The 17,701-nt window shown below is 38.3% G+C and overlaps 1 protein-coding gene across 5 annotated transcripts in view; it reads left to right on the forward strand.

Moving 5' to 3' along the window:
• The window catches only part of WDR25 (WD repeat domain 25), a 115,794-nt gene that overhangs the window by 86,771 nt on the left and 11,322 nt on the right, over positions 1–17,701 (forward strand). For all 5 annotated transcript variants that reach the window (XM_048854663.2, XM_075129871.1, XM_048854664.2 and 2 more), the window contains exon 4: positions 7,514–7,644. In XM_048854663.2, coding sequence (XP_048710620.1) covers positions 7,514–7,644 — 131 coding nt within the window. The remainder of the gene's footprint in view (positions 1–7,513; positions 7,645–17,701) is intronic.

A 17,701-nucleotide genomic window follows, 5' to 3' on the forward strand; every position in this document is an offset into this window, starting at 1 on the left:
TCAATTTTTTTTTAACTCAGTCTGTCTAAAAGTTGTCCATTAGTCTGATGTCAAAATGATAGTCTCAGACTTTTAGTATGGCTTTCTTTAAAATTGTCATTCATATGCTGTAAAGTAAGGGCTTGGTCCCACAAGCCCTTAAATAGCAATTTATTTGAGTAGTCCCATTGACTTCTATGGGTATATTTGTGTGAGTAAAATTATCTGTGTACTTAAGCTATTGCAGGATATGAGATTAATACTGTGCTGTAAATTTTAGATCTTTAATATTAGATCAAAAATACAGCTGAGCTGCTCAATTACTCTTTGTCAGTGTTTCTTAAATGTACTTTTGTCACCTTTCCAGATTTTTCAATGATATACAAAACCTACAAAAATGGTTATATACAAAAAAAGGCACTTCTGGGACAGCCATATACTTCCTGCAAAGTTGTTTTAAAACTTTACTGCTAACTTTCTGGAAACATAACCTTTGATGCAGTCATAGAATATGTGGCTATATCTATGTAAATTATGGATGAACTCAACTGTTAAGGGGAGGAACGAAAAATAGATACAAAATCTACAAAATCTCAAAGGTTCTTTATTGCTGTTTTTCACTGCCCTATTTTAGATATAATTTTTCATTATAAAAATGCAGCTCTTCTGTTTGCTATACTAATAATATCACATTTGTGAAACCTTTACATATTCTATGAATCAGTTAGAGAAAATGTTCTGGTTATTCAATCATTCCTTGCTGCTATCTACTTTTCTTTCCTCCCCTTAACAGTTGAGTTCATCCATAATTTACATAAATATAGCCACATATTCTATGACTGCATCAAAGGTTATGTTTCCAGAAAGTAAGCAGTAAAGTTTTAAAACAACTTTGCAGGAAGTATATGCCTGCTCCTATATATCACTTATTATTTACTCCTCATACACTTTTAAAACTACTGGCCATTATTTTTAATGTAATTCATATGCTCAGTAAACTTTAGTCATGTCTGTTTTTCTTTACATTTCTATATCTGTGTGTTTATGCACAGCTATATATATATATATAAAAATGAATATTTATATATTAGTACAAGTCATGAAAGGAATACTGCAATCACATATGTAGAATTCTAGCAAAGATAACATTATTTACATGCCATGGATACCATTCAGTCCTTCATATTATGGCAGAGACATTGCTCCAGGATCTTCGGGAGAATTTACTAAGTGCACTTCAAATTGCCTAACATAGCAATTACATTACAGCTCATTAATTTAATATGCACCTCCCTCATAAGTACATTGGGTCACTTAATACCCTGGTTTGTGCTACTAAGATTACATCTAGCTTTAAAGGAAAATATAGATCACTTAAAGTAGTTCTTTAGATTTGATGGATTTTTTTTGCTTGTTTTATTTTATAAAGCCATGTAGAGTCCCTCAGTAGTAATACTTTGCACTGCCAAGTGGGGGACCTAGTATTGATTTCTTGTCTTGGTGGTCCTGCTGACATAGTTTATTATTATTTATTTTTTATTTGTAAGCGTGTCAGTTTTAGAAGTCACAGGTGATGATCCGAGCAGGCTTGATATAGCTCTCCATCTTCTTATGAAGACAGAATAGTGTGCAGTTTACTGTGTAGGAATCTTTCAGATGATACCTCAAGAAACAGCAGTGTGATTTTTGAAAAGGTACTCTGCGCCTTTGAGAATGAAGCCACAAGATTTTTAGTAGTAGGGTTTTGTCTAGGAGTCCTTGACAAATTTTTTTCCTCCCAGCCATTGTTGAGTAGTAACATGCTGAGTACTGTTTATCTGTCACCCTCCACTTGAGATGTGACTGCCTTTCATTGGTTTTGTATAGAAAGTGTGTAAAGTGCTTTGTGGAAAAAAAAGGATGAAAACCATGGAGTTATTCTGAAGGGTGTCCAGCTCCTCAGCTGGAAAAACTATAAAACATATCCAATATTCAAAATTTTAGGTTCATTTTAAAGGTTAAAAAGTTTTAATAATTTAAATCCAAATGGATAGCTGGACGATAAGCCTTTGTCCACATTTGGCAGGATTTTAAAGATGTACAGAATCTAAGACACATTACCTAGGAAGTATTTCCAAAAATGTTAAACTATTCTTCAGCAATGTAGTATGGCCATTTGAAATAACTCTCCAGAAGTGGGTTTTTCAAATATGCTGAGCCTCAGGCTAATTCTGCTCCCACTAAAGGCAATGAGACTTTTACCATTGATCTCAGTGGGAGCATGAATGTAAGAGAGTTCTCTGAAAACATCCACTCAATGTGCAGCGGTAGTCCAAAAAGCTAACAAAATGTTGGGAATAATTAGCTTTGCTAAAGTCAAGAAACAATACATCCACTGCTTTCCCTTCATCCAGGATCCCTAAATCAATTCAGGGAAGTCCTATAGTTTGTGCTATACAGCAGGTCAGACTAGGTGATCACAGGGATCCTTTCTGGCCTTATAATCTATGAATCTATAAACCTGGGCCCATAAACTATTGAGCAATATAATAATTGGATTTCGTTTCCTACAGGGAAGGGAGGAGGGTACTGTCCTGACACAGGAAAAAAAAAGTCAGATGGCAGTCGAGACTGAGAGATCTACAGACATGAGGGAGGATCTTGGCAGTCTAAGAGGATGTGAATTGGGTCAGTTCCATTCCAGTAATTTAAGAGGAAAGCCTATCTACCTCAGCTTGTAGTGAAGCATAAGATTAGATGAGAGACCATTTATTTTGTTGTCAAAATGGGAGCTGAGTTCATTGAAAATTTTGGACATTATTGTTTATTATAATTCAGATTCTCATTATTGCATTCTCATAGAATCAACCAATATTTTTCCCAGAAGTACTTTTTAAAACTTTTTGGTTTTAGCAATAGTTAAATATTTAACAGTTTTGGAGACTAAAATCCTTTTTCTGCAAATATTAGTGGTGCAAGCTTTCCCCTTACTATTCTTCTAATGTGCTTCAGTCTGGATATGGAAGATCCCCATGGGAAGAGAAGCCAGTTCAGTTTCCTTGGTTTATTCCATTGTTGGCGCCTCCACTGAGACTACCAGAAGGGTGCCAGTTGTGATGGAGTGTTTGTTTTTTAATGTGAATACGAAGCAGTGTAGAGTTAGAACAGCGTGGAGGCAGGGCTAGAGGGTCAGGCTGGCAGGAGGACAGTGCAGTTTAGGACTACGCCACTGCCTTTCTATGAACATATTTCACATAGCTTGTCAAAGAACCATCAGGCTCCTTTCACTTTCAGTCACTGCTATTCTTTTTTGGATATGAATTTAGAGACCTAGAAGCATTTGTATCATTTTACCAGTGCCCTGAGCCTTCCAGTCCCCAATGAGTATAAGCAATTAGGAAAATCAGAAATACGTACTACAGATATTTTAAGCTTTCACTAGGCAGTTTTATACACACATTCATTGCATGGTCTCAATGTGACAATATATAACATGAGAAAACAATTTTCTTATTGCAAAAGCCTACTTTTACTTACTGTGTAGACATTTCATTTCTTGCAGGAAAATTGGTAGTTCATTTTTAATGCTCTCAATTTTGAACAAGAAAAGTTGGGAAGAAATACTTCTATATTCCAGAATATTCCCCCATTTCCTCCACTGTTGCACTTCAAAGTATATTTGAACAAAAATGCTTTACATTTCATTTATTCAAAAGCAGAATCCTTTTGAATTTTACAAACAGCCATTTTGCTGCTTATTAAATCTAAGAAACTTCATCTTAATAACAGCTTATATTTCTTTTATTTTAAAAAAGGCAGGAGACTTCCAAACTCTGCATTTGCTTTGTCATAAAAATACTGTAATAATTGTACTTGTGAACTGTTTAGTATAGGTAGATGAAATAGTCTCAATAAAGCTTGCCCTTATCTCAAAGAAGAATGTAGGTTTTCTCTGTGGAACATTACCAGAAATTGTGTCCCAGTTCAGCTAAGAAACAAATGACAAAATATCTTTGTTAGGGATCAACAAAGGAGATTAAAAAAACCCTTCTGCATTTGGTTTAACAAAAGACAACTTTTCTCCATATAGGTAGTGTATTATTTAGTAAAAGTTGGACTTGGGAAGAATGGAAATGAACTATATATCTTTTCCCCCCTGAAGTTGCTCATTTTGGGTATGAGATATGAAACCTTCATTGTAATATTGTATATTTTATTTTTATATTTTCATAGTCTTCTAAAATATAATTAACAAGATGTTGCTAGAAGTCACAAAATAACTGACCACAAATCGAAAACCTATTCTTAAAATTAGAGTGAAATGTTCCAAAAACAAAAGTTAAGTTGCCTATTGTATTTATGCAAAAAGTACACAAAATTGCATATAAAATGGAACAGAATTAAATAAAAATTCCCAACTCTTTTTGTTTATTTAGTTTCTTGTTTTAAACATATCTTAATAAAGTGAATATTTTGCAGGTTTCCTCTTCTTGTTTAACAAAAAAGTTCATATTCAACTTTTCCCACTTTTTAACCACTTTGAGATAAATTTCTTATTTTCCTTTTTTTGTTGTCTAATAATTTGCTTTGTGTTTTATATCTGACAACATTTTAGATATCTGATTATTAAATCATTGTGTATTTGTTATAGCAACAATGATCCACTCTTATTCAGCACATTTAACCGGAGTTGTTAGCTAGCTATTTTTCTTCCCATGTGTTGGAAGGTTCTGAACTCAAGATTCCACACTAATCAAGATCCTTCCGAGGCAGAAGGTCAAGCTGAGGGATGTAGCAGCTATTAGATCAAGATGATGGCCTAGATGAGAGTAATCTCCTGTTGGTACTGCTACTGTCCTCCTTACTTATGAGTATCTCTTCTTTTCCTTCTCCTGTCCATGGGACTATTGCAGGTTCCCAGGAGAAAAAGCCACTAGAGGTGGCATGTAACTTTGGAAGGAAGGACTGCTGGCCTGCTAACCACCCATTCTTTATTTTATTTTATTTTATTTTATTTTATTTTATTTTATTTTAAAAAAACTTTTGTAGGATGGATGCTCTCCCTGTCAGTGTTTACAGGAGCCCTTACAAATTTTGAATTGACAATCTGTCAGGCAACAATAAGCAGCCATCCAACCCCCGCAGCTGCAGCAGGGAGCAGCACATTTTGTTTTGCACTGTTTTGTTTTTTTCTGCTTTTCTGCTCTGGCTCTGAGTGAGCATGCGTAATGAAATCTCACTCTTTTTCAGAAAGTGACTCAGAATGGCTTCTTGTAAAACCTAATTATCATGTAAAATTGGCTAATCCAATGAGGGGGTCAGGATCAATTCCTATGTCAAAACCAACCAGATCAGCTCCAGAGTGAAGAAAGTAGTGTGAAAATTTATTACATTTTTACTTTCAACCTAATAGCAAAAAAGTGTTCACATCATGAATTTTTATAGAACAAAAAATTGTTCATTATTAAAGATAATTTGTCTGAAAGTCCGATTTGCTGTACAACTGGTGAGATGCACATTTTTAAGGTGTCCTCATCATATTTTAAGGTGCACAGGGGCCCTTGACTTACTCAGTGATCTGGTAAAGTGTGAAAACAGTGAAGTGGCAAAGTTTACAGACAATACAAAACTACTCATAGTTAAAGCCAAAGTTGACTATGAAGAGTTACAAAGGGATCTCTCAAACCTGGGTGACTGGGCAACAAAATGGCAGATAAAATTCAGTGTTGATAAGTGCAAAGTAATGCACACTGGAAAACATAAACCCAACTGTACATACACAATGACGGGGTCTAAATTAGCTGTTACTGCTCAAGAAAGAGATATTGTAATTATCATGGAAACATCTGGTCAATGTGCAGTGCAGTCAAAAAAGCTACCAGAATGTTAGGAATCATTAGAAAAGGGATAGATAAGAGGATGGAAAATACCATAATGTCAGTATATAAATCCATGGTATGCCCCCACCTTGAATACTGGGTGAAGTTCTGGTCACCCCATCTCAAAAAAGATATATTAGAATAGGAAAAAGTACAGAGAAGGGCAACAAAAATGATGAGGGGTATGGAACAGCTTCTGTATGAGGCGAGAGTAAAAAGACTGGGACTGTTCAGCTTAGAAAGAGAGACGACTAAGGGGGTATGATAGAGAGCTATAAAATCATGACTGGTGTGGAGAAAGTGAATAAGGAAGTGTTATTTATTCCTTCATGTAACACAAGTTCCAGGCGTCACCCAATGAAACGTCTTGATATAATGTACAGTCAACCTGTGGAACTCATTGCCAGGAGATGTTGTGAAGGCCAAAAGTATACCTGGGTTCAAAAAAGAATTAGATAGGTTCATGGAGGATAGCTTGGCTATTAGCCAAGATGGTCAGGGACACAACCCCATGCTCTGGGTGTCCCTAAACCTCTGATTGCCAGTAGCTGGGACTGAACAGCAGTAGATGGATCACTTGATAATTGCCCGGTTGTGTTCATTCCTTCTGAAGTATCTAACACCAGGCACTGTCAGAGGACAGGATGCTGGGCTGAATGGACCCTGTATGGGTTCTGACTCAGTATGGCTGTTCTTATGTTAGTGCACACCATATAATATATTCTCAATGTATGTGGTTGTTATATATTCTTGAATGCAGATACCATGTGTAATACAATAGAATATAAAATGTGAAATTGTGAAAACTTAAATGCATTTAGCTTAGAATATGTTGCTATTTCAGAATAGTATTGTAGTGAATGTACATTATAAATTTGATAAGTATAACAGCAATGAACTGAAGATAAAACCTACAAATTCATGTAGCTGAATTTCCTGTGGTATTAATTTATGAATCATATAATTTGGAAGTGTTGTTTGCAAGCCAATTAGTATTAAGCCACAGGATCCTTTGAAGATTATCATACACAATTAAATTTAGAGAACAGCGTATCCATGGGAACAGATATTGCCTTAGAATGAGAATATGCAAATTATTTTCTGTTGTAAGGGCAAAATTCACCGCTCCTCCACAAAATCCAAGCAAGCAAAATCCAAGCGAAAATGTATGTGGCTGGTCAGATGGAATTCCACTCCCTGCAACATGCATGCAGGCCACTGGGTTTCAATTCAGCCCCTTCTCTAGCTGCTGGAATAACTAGCACAGCTCCTCTGCACAGGAGTACCCATCCGTGGGATCTGCATATGTAACTCCTGCATGCCATCCTAACTGGGACCTTTGTCGAACCCCCATTCACAGTGTGCAAGTGACTCAGAAGTCTCTCTGCATATCCACTCTGCCCTGTTCTTGTCTGTGCAAGGGCACTGCCCAGCAAATGGCGTAGCAGGCCAGGAATAGGATGAATTTCACCTAAATGGAATAAAGTTAATTCAATTCCAGATTTTTTCAGTAAGGCAAAACAATCCCACATGTTTATGCTACCATTTACATATTGACTTTTGGCAACCTACATTTTATTTTAATATTTATTTGCTATATAAAAATGCAATATTCTATTTAATGAAAGTATTATTCATGTTCAAATTTTAACCCTGTTGTTTTCTTTGTATTTTAGGGACACAGGTATTTAGCAGCAACAATGAATTTAGGATCAGCACACTGAAGTTTCACCTTTCTGAGCCTAATATTTTTATTTGTGGAGGATTCAGCCCAGAAGTTAAAGCCTGGGATATAAGGAATTGTAAGGTAACAGATGTCTGATTCATTCCTTGTTCGTCAGATTATTTTAACTTGTCTAATATAGATGCATTCTGCAGGGTAGCGAGTTGGGTAGCTAATCAAACTTTGTTTTGGAGGGGTATGGGATTATTGGAAAATAAGAGCATGTTTTTGTCACTCATTCTTGCTGTATGTTAAAAGGGAACAATAAGTCAGTGTTCGTACTCCGTCTTGAGCAAAATCATATGTTTAAAAAGCATTTCTTTAAAAGAGTCTTTTCTTGTTCTGAGAACTGTACAGTACAGTGGCTGTGTGAAGGCTGAACTGTCAGAAATTAATGAGTAATGCATTTTCACTAGTAACCATAGGGAAAGGCTGCCATCATAGCCTGTAATACCTATTCAGTTTTTTTTAGTTGTTTTGTTTTCTCTTGAGTTGTGAGATCATTTACAAAAATCTATATTCCTGTCAGTATCTTTGATGAAGTTCGTAACACTATTTTCTGTGTCATATTGTCATTCAAGTCACCTAGGATTTAGGATGTACCCGAAGTTGACATTTCTGTGCAGCATGAAAGGGATATAGTCCCTTGTGCCCATCTCTAGTGACTCTCCATTTGGAAGTTAAATGATACCTTTTTTATTCTCTTTGCAACACTGTTAGGGAAACTATGTATACAGTTAACCTGATATTTCTTACTTCTACCACTATAGATAGTGTACAACTGAATTAAGCAGGGTCACCAGCTTGTTTGAAGGTAAGGTGGTAGTAATTTTTGAACCAATGGAAATCGTTTTATATGTATAAATAAAAATATAATGTCTGTCACGGAGGTCACATAAGTCAAAACATTTATTTTAATTAACCACTGTAAATTACTAACAGATCAATAGTTGAGTTTTTCTGTCATTTGAAATTTATATTCTGATGTCTCTGTTGTGGGATTCAGGCAATATTTATGTTTTCACTGCCTACGTAACCAATGGGGCTCTTTTAACTCTTCCATACACTGACTCAAACTGTGAGACATCATCAAGTGGGTCAGGAGGTGTTCATGTGCACCTGGACCAATGCTTGTTCTCATTTGAATTCCACCTTACAACCCAAGAGTGCTCAAGAGCCTTGCAGTATGAGCTTTTCCTTGGAGGCTGAGAATATTCCCACTGTGATGTTTCTAAGTACAAGTTCTGAAGTCCTTTGGTCTCACTTAATGTCTGATTTCCTAACAGGCAGCACATTTTACAGCCCACAGTACAGGATACCATGAAGTTCACAATAGCTGAATGATGTATTTCTGTGTCATTAGCTGACCATATTTTTTTTTCACCAGTACTGGAGTTTCATGTTTAGAAGCTATTTTAAGTAACGTGTTGAACAATGAAGAACTAAGAATTAGTACTCTTCATAGACTGATCCCGAGGCAAACCATAATAATTGTGAGAGATTTTGTGCACACCTTTTTTTAGTAGTCTGGCTGTAATTAAGAGATAATATTACTCTCCCACCATGTTAACAGGCAGTAATCCAGTTCCCAGAAATCATTAGTTTATTGTAAAAAGGGAAATTAACTGTTGTAAAGCATTTTAAAAATTGGCATTCAGGTTTTAGGCTCAGAGGCACACCAGGACAAAGGAACTTGTCTACACCTGCTCCTAACAAGCACTGTTTTCAGATATGTTTATCTGCTTTGTTCTCTGAGACTTCATTAGATATGTGTGGAAGTTCTTCAGTCTGGAAGGCACCTGAATAAGCAATTTGTTAAAAATATCTAATTTTAACTTGGAACATGCAGCAGATAATCAGTGTTGAAAGTGTAAGGAGTGGCGTGGGTCAGAAATGGATATTGAGCTTCTTGTTGGAATGTTTGTTTTAAAACCTAAGCTTTATGTTTATTGTCATTGATTAAAAAACAGCAATCTGTAGTTTACAGTCCTATTCGTGCAACGGTCCCAAAGTGGACCGTCATAGTTTCTTCTCTTTCCTATTGATTTTTAAATGTAGTGCTTTGAATTAGGGAAGAATGTATGTACTGGGTGATGTCTTGATTAATCACAACTGAACGGTGCCATGAGCAGTCTGAGAGAGGAAAAATCAGGGACGAGCTCTGTGTTTTTGATTGACAATGAGTAGGGCTCCATGTCGGTCACGGAGGTCACGGAAGTCATGGATTCCGTGACTTTCCACAACCTCCGTAACTTCTGCAGTGGCCAGTGTGGCTGACCCCAGGGCCGCCCAAGCAGCTGGCCCCAGGGACAGCCACACTGGCCGCTGCTGGAGCGTCTCTGCAGCCAGCTGCTTGGGCGGCTCCACAGCCAGCCACACCAGTGCTGCTGAAGTGGCCCCAGGGCCAGCTGCACCGGCCAGTGCTTGAGGGCTTCGGGCAGCTGGCCCTGGGGACCGCCTGAGCAGTGACTGGTGCGGCTGGCTCCAGGGACCGCCTGAGCAACGATGAATGGGTGGGAGCAATGGTGGATGGGTGGCCCTGGGGGTGGCCGGAGTAGCCACTGCTTGGTTGCCCCCCCCCACAGCAGTGCCCCCCCAGAGCAGCACACCCTCCCAGCCCCCAGCTAAGATTTAGTCAGGGGTATTTAGTACAAGTCATGGACAGGTCACAGGCTGTCCGTGACCTGTCCATGACTTTTACTAAAGAACCCATGACTAAATCGTAGCCTTAACTATGAGTTTCCACTTGTAGCATAATATCTAATGTCTAATAAATACAAATATAAGCATCATTGTTGCAAAGCCTCCAGTTACTTTTCAAAGTGCCAGTTTGCCATAAAACAGTCTGTTGATTAAACATGAATTATTAATATTTAATAAATCCTGCCCCATAACATTTGATATTTCAATACAGATTCCTTTTCACATATATTAGCTTCTTTATTATTCATGTGAGACAGTAAGCATACTCTCATTTTCTTTTCTGTCTTGTACTCTTATGATCTTATTCAAGATTGGATAAAGTGTCCTGCCCGGTATTTCACTTTTTGTTCTATTATAATATGTTCCATTTTGTCTTAATTAAAATAGGTGGCTGGAACCTCTTCCCACCTAGTTACAATTGTGATGCAAAGGTCCTGCAAATCTGTACAGAGTTTTCATTTTCATTCATTATAAGATCTTTCCATGGTATTCTTGGTCTTACAAATTTGCTGCAGCTTTGGTCCTATTTTGTCTCAAATTGTATCTTCAGGTATTTCAAATTGTCATTCAGCTTCAAGGAGCAGCTGATGGCTGTGTGGATGAAGAAATGATTTTTTTTTTTAACGTTTCCTTCATTACATCCCTGATAGCCTTTCCAAGAAGAAATCTTTTGTCAACCTAGCCACTGCCTCTCAGAAAGGTAGTTTTACTACAGTGACAGAAAAACCTCTTCTGTTGTTGTAAGTGTCTACACTACAGCGATACAGCAATGTAACTACAGCTGTGCCACTGTAGTATTTGTAGTCTAGAATACCCATATTATACATTGGAAGCTCAGTTTTAGTGGTCATTCTTCAGAGCGTACTGTTTGTGTTTAATGTGCTGGCTTTTCCATTTATTTGCACATCTTAAACTTACATTTCCTGGGCCAAATAGCCATCATATTTTGAATGTTCTTAACACAACCTGAAATTTATCTGACTCCTGCACCTGGAATTTTGTGTTGAGCTCTGGGAACATATTACAGGAAGAATACTGACACAGTGGAGGGTGTACAGAGAAGAGCAATTTATGAGGAAAATATTAGCTAAATAGGTGTATAATACATATGACAAAGGGATTGCCCTTTGTGAGAATAGCTTTAAAGATGATTTATTATTAATTAATTGTCCAAGAATTAAAATTCGTCTTTTGGTATATATTAAGTTTTAGAAGTAGTAATATATAATGACAGGTTTGTTGCAGTCTTTCACACACTGAAACCTGGAGCAATAGATATCAAGCTGGCTAACTAGAAACAAAAATGTCAAATCTACGCTATATCAAAAAAAATATGAAACACTGAAGGACAGATTTTGCTGCTCTTGTGTATGTTGAGTAGTACCTTTCTCCACAAGGCATCTTATTGATTTTGAGTGTAGGGTAAGGTACTACTCAACATGAGTAAGGCTGGCAAAATCTGGCCTTTAGTTAATATGTTTTAAAGGCAACATAAAGTGAAAATCTTCAAAGTAGAGCCAACCAGTGTTTCATAGAGAACTGCATGACTGAAGGCAGCAGCTTGTTTACTGCTTCATTAATGGTAAAGTATACACACACACACCCCTCAGAAGTGCACAGGCTAGTTATCCAAGCTCATATAGTGAAGAAAGAACAAAGAGGTACTGATGCAGAAGTTAGAGAGTTAGTATACAGCTATTTCATTCTGCTGGTGTTGAACCAAGCTTTGTCTATGAAGAACCGATTTTTCAAATTACTGTATAAATTGTATAATGGGCTGATTAAATAAGGCTATGAAACCATCGGAGAACTTATAAAGACTTCACACGGAGACTAGAACATTTCAAAATTAATTTTTTAAAATGAGCTGCCACGTCAGAAGGAACACAGAGCTGTGTTTTGTCAGCCAAGAAGACTACACCACACTGAACGAAAGGGCCCGTCATGAAGTTTTCTGTTCACTTCTGGGATGCCTCCTTGTGGCTCTGTCTGGGGAATAGCTCTGCCTGGTCTGACACCCCTTTCTGTCTCTCTCTCACAGTGAGACTCATCTCACGCTCCAGGAGTGGCAGTGTCTTCTCTTCCTGACTCAGGAATGAGACACTCCCTCTTTATTGCTTGGCCCTCCAGCCAGGTCACTATAGTTTTTCCCTTCCTGGGGTATCAGAGTCTCTCTGTTCAAACTGTCTCAGGAAGTCTTCCAGTTCACTGCCTAGATTGCACCACTTCCCCAATGGCAAGTAGGGGAACCCAGGCCTGCCCATTATTCCCGGTTCCAGCTCAGGACCCTCAAATCAGCAGCCAAGGTCTGCACTGTCTCAAACCTTGCTGCTGTTTCTCTGAGCCTTTTCCTACCCCACCTCTCTCAAGCTTGCTTCTCCACCACTTCTCTGAGTATGACCTTCCCTTAGGGCCAGGATCCCAGAGCTTCTACTGTCCCCATGGGTTTTCTCTTTTTCCCTCTCTAAGCCCAGAGAGTGACTACAGGCTTCTATACTGCAACCTTCTTCTGCCCTCACTGCTTGGCCTTGTACCAGCCCTGGCTGCTCCTGCTCAGCTTGCTTCCATCCTCAGTCAGGGATTGCTTATCAAGCCTAATACTCCTTCAGGTGTGACCTAGAGGTTACGTAACCCCTTCTAAGCCAGACTAACCCTTTTTGGGCTAGCGTGGGATGAACATCATGTCACAGGCAACACAGGAGCTTTGCAAAGACCTCAGAGCTGAAGCTGCCAGAACAGAAGGTCCAGAAACCCCCTCTCCCACACAAACATACAGTAATCCAAAGAGAATTTAAAATATAAAACCATTAGGCTTCCTGTTTCTTTACTTGGCTATGAAAAGGCAATTCAAGAAGCCCAGCTCACATGCCAGTTGGATTGCCTCATCTCCTTATAGGAAGCATACTCGATGTTCAGTGGTCCACCTATTTACTCTGACTAAAACTTGATATCATCACTGATCCATCTCACAGGCAGGAAACACCTGGATAGAATAAGGGAGTGAGACCTGGGTACTTTGGCTCGGCTCCAAGGGCCCCTTTTATTCTCAACAGCAGACTTCTCACAGCTGGGTTAAATCTTTTTCTTTTAGGTTCCTGAGGGAACACAGTGATAATATCAGAACAAGACTAGAGCTGTAATACCACTTTCAACCAACACTACTTTCAACTGAGCTGAAGTTTCCACCTATCTCGAGAGACCAGCCATTGTGAATGGTCAGACTGAGCTGAGGAATTTATTTACACACATTGGTTTCACTTGATAAGTAACAACAACTTTATACGTTGTCAGGTAGGAGAATCCCCACCCACCTCTAAGCAAAAGCTACACACTTGTTGTAGAGTCAGGAAGTCACTTCTTAATCCCAAGAAGTAATTCCTAAACAACGCTCCAAGAACTTCCCTGGGCCCAAGTAAGTGCAAGTGTATTTGTTTAAACTTTGTAAGAATTATCAAATAACTGTATTTTGTTTTCTGCAGTGTAGTTGTAGCTGTATCGGTCCGAGGATATTAGAGAGACAAGGTGGGTGAGATAATATCTTTTATTTGATCAATTTCTGTTAGTGAGAGAGACTTGTTTCGCTTACCAACAGAAGTTGGTCCAATAAAAGATATTTTGCATTTACCTGGTGTCTCTATTTTGTTTTCTGTAATTTCTCCCTTATCTTTAAATTCTAAGAAATGTTTATCTTTCTGTATGGTCATTGTGAATTGTGTGCCTCACATTGTATGCCTATTTGCATACTGAGCCAGATGCTGATTAAGAGATTGCAAAATCTACAAAGGCGTACACAGGAAAAGAACAACTGGCAGGGAGGCGCCCTGTTTATTCATAAGAACAATAGATTGTTCTGATATATCTGGGGTTGCAAACAGACATCCAGGATATTTCACTGAGGAGGCAAGCTGACAGTGTGACTTGTCTCATGAACAGAACATCCCAGCTAAGCTTGGCTGTAAAACACTGGAAGGACTTTAGGTGAGCGTTGCTCTATAAGACATGAAAGTATCAAGTTAAGTAAGTTGAGTTTCTAGATTGAGTGTTATGATTTTATTGTATATGTAACCATTTGTTTCCAATAATTCTTCTACTTACAACTTGAATCTCTATAGTTTGTTAAATAAATGTTTAGTTTTTTGCACTATAAACATATCTAAGTGCTGTGTGTCAAGCGGAATGGTGATCTGAGGTGAAACTGCTCAGCTGGGGTGTATTGCCTCTTTTGAAGCAGTGACTCTGTGAATACTGTGAATGTCCAGTGGATTGTGGCTGGACACTCCAGAGAGACGGTCGGAGGGCTCAGGGGCTGGAGTGTGCCTATCACTAACCTGTAGAGAGAGAGAGCAAGGCCCGCGTAGGCTTCTGTTGCCCACGGCTGGAGGAGTTGTGGAGTTGACCCATGGCGGACACAGACAAGGCTTCCTTATGCTAAAGGGAAGTGATAGCGAATTACCTCACAACCCTGGGTACTCTGGGAAGTGCCACAGTGGCACATTTATAAGAATTCTGAAGTTCTCTTAAGTAAACTGAAATTCAGTGAATTTGTGAGAAGCCTCATATAGTTAATAGGTCAATTGAATTACTTAACAATTGTGGGATAGCTTGCATTGAGTCCCTAACTATGATGGTGTATCAGTGCACCATCGCGGGGTCAGAAAGTCAGAGTTCTTTCAGGGCTCCCTGGCTCCATAGGAAGTGGAATAATTTGTTACATTCATTTAAAAGGTGTAGCATATTTCCCCCTAATGTTGCCAACCAACTCTGCTGACTAGTGTGTGGCCTTGTCCACTAGGGTTGCCAACCCTCCAGGATTGGCCTGGAGTCTCCCAGAGTCGGCATCCATCTCCTGGCGACTATTGAAAGCAATCCATGAGATTTTAGTAGGATTTTTTAAGAAAATGACATTGTCATGTTGGGAAAAAAAAACCTCCTGGAATAGCTTCAGTCAGAGTTGGCAACTCTATCGCCCACACTTGTGGTGGCATGTAGGGTACATGCAGCAACACACTGCAATGAAAAGCAGCCTGAGTTCACACTGTGGTGTATAGCTATGCATTGCAGTGAAAGGCTCTGGCAGTGGGGGGCAGAGAGGAAAGGCTTCAGCAGCAGGGAAGCATTGGGGACACTACACTGCTAAAAATAGCAGTGTAAATGTGGAAGGCACTGTCTGGGGCATGTAGAGAGCCATGTACAGTACATACCTTAAAGGTTATGGCATCCCTTTATTCTGCTTGCCTAAGCCATTCTTCACCATCTGTACTGCTCTTTATACCCATGCCAGGTGGTGTGTAGTGTCTGTACTCTATACGCTGCCTTAAGTGTACACATAGTCTGTGAATTAGTGCCTTGGCTTTGTCTACTTACATTCCTCTGGGAGCAACTGCGTGGTATCTGGTATTGAGCCTTCATGCTCCCACAACACCAGCCAAGCTTTATCCAGCCTTGCAATGATGAGGTGGAATCCTTCATCAGTCCCGCTTCCCTGCATGGCCACATAAGCACTAGTCATAATCTAGCCCTGCATTTTGTATAATGTATATATCCTCATGTTCTTACAGTATATAGGAGCATAACTAGAGTTAAAGGGATGAAATTCAGAGGGAATATTTAGGTTGAAATATATAATTCAAAAACTCTTTCTGATGGTAAAATGTTCTAGGCTGTAGAATAGTCTCTATAGAGAGATGGTGGAATCAGTAATGTTTGGGACTTTTAAAACTAGACTGAACACAATACTAGAAAATCTATGGAACAATGGGAACAATTTCCCATTAGCACAGGTATGGACGGAATAACAATAGAGCTTTTCTTTTCTATTTCTTTAGTCTTTGCTTCTATAAAATGATACATAGTTACACTTTTGAAGCTTAAGTCAAATAATCTATAGCTATATGTGCAAGAGAGAGAGATTATTCATAGCATATTGTTATTACAGTTCTCAGTGTTTGAATCTCATTAAAGGACTGTTAAAAGTTAATAAATTTATAATGTGCAAATGCAGTGCAGTTTCCTTGGAAACATTCTTGTACAATTGCTTTATGATGAACCATATTCATTTTAAGAAGTGTGTAGTTAGGAGCCTGTATAAACTGGTAGAGATGTTTGTACTTACTTTTATTTATGTGATACTTTGGGGGGGAAAATCCAAAGATTATTCCTCTTTCAGTGACATAAATCCTTACTGATTCTGTGGGTAAGATCTTCAAAGGAAGATGAAGCAGGGGCATTTGCTAATCCATAGTAGTATTTGTGTATAAGTGTCTTAATGTACCCAGTGATCCTTTCTGCATATGAAAATACATGTTTGTATTGGGTACGAAAGGTGCCTGCACAGCACTGAACTGTTTACTAGGAAAAGGGAGGGCAAATATGGTGGAGTAGCTTGCGGGATCAGAATCTTAGGGCTTGTCTACATATGGAGTTATTCAGTAGCTGTTCCTGAATAACTCCTTGTGTAAACAAGCCCTTAGTTATTAACGTCTTAAGATATAACTTGTAAAAATGCATAATGAAATGTTGCTTAATGGGTCCTCCAAAGGTTACAGCATTCTGTAATGCATCATTAACAGGGAAATAAAAATTTTCTTTCTCCCCCAGTTTCATTAGCCTTTCCAAAGACAGTGCTTAAAACATGCCATTTCAGGATCTTTATAGTGTCTCAACCAACTTGAAGTTTGTCCATTTTTTCTTTGTCTCTGTAACCTTGAAACATTTCATGGTGAATGTCAGATTAAGCATTCAACATTTTATCAACATCTGCATATTTTTTAAAATGCCTCAGTAGTCAAGATTTTGTCTTTCAAAACAGAAGAGAATTAAGAACAGCAGCAAAGAGTGCCTGATCAGAACAGAAAAGAGAAAATAATGTATCTTCAATGGCATACAGGAAAACCCACCCTGGGTTCATGGTGTCGTACTCTAACCCAAAGGAACATATTTTTGTGGAAGATAAAGCTATGGAGTTTCTGACCTTTCTGTCCCTGACATTACCATCTGTTTCAGTAATTAAAATCGCCATTAAAATGCGTTCGATTGAGAACAGAAAAATAAATGGATTTGTCATTTGTTCATTTGCTCTTATAAAGTGCTCCATTCTGGTCTTAAATGTGATGAAAGGTTAATAAGGCAAATAGGGTTTTGCAGTTACAACAAAACATAGGAAAATTTAATGTTGGTCTAGCATATGATTGAAATGAAACATTTCACATTATGAGAATATATCATTTAAAATGTACTGAGGTAGCATTTCATTTATACTTAATCATTTGACACAAACGCGCCTATACTGTGCAATTTAACTTTCTTTTATGCTGAAATGCAGTTTCTTGTTTGTATGAGTGCAGCATCTAGAAGTCTCAACTGAGATTAGGGCCACATTGTGCTGGGCAATATACAAACACTAATTAAAAACAGTCATTTCCCCAAACTGCTTACAGTC

Source organism: Caretta caretta, chromosome 6 (genome assembly GCF_965140235.1).
Source record: "Caretta caretta isolate rCarCar2 chromosome 6, rCarCar1.hap1, whole genome shotgun sequence".
Lineage (NCBI taxonomy): Eukaryota > Metazoa > Chordata > Testudines > Cheloniidae > Caretta > Caretta caretta.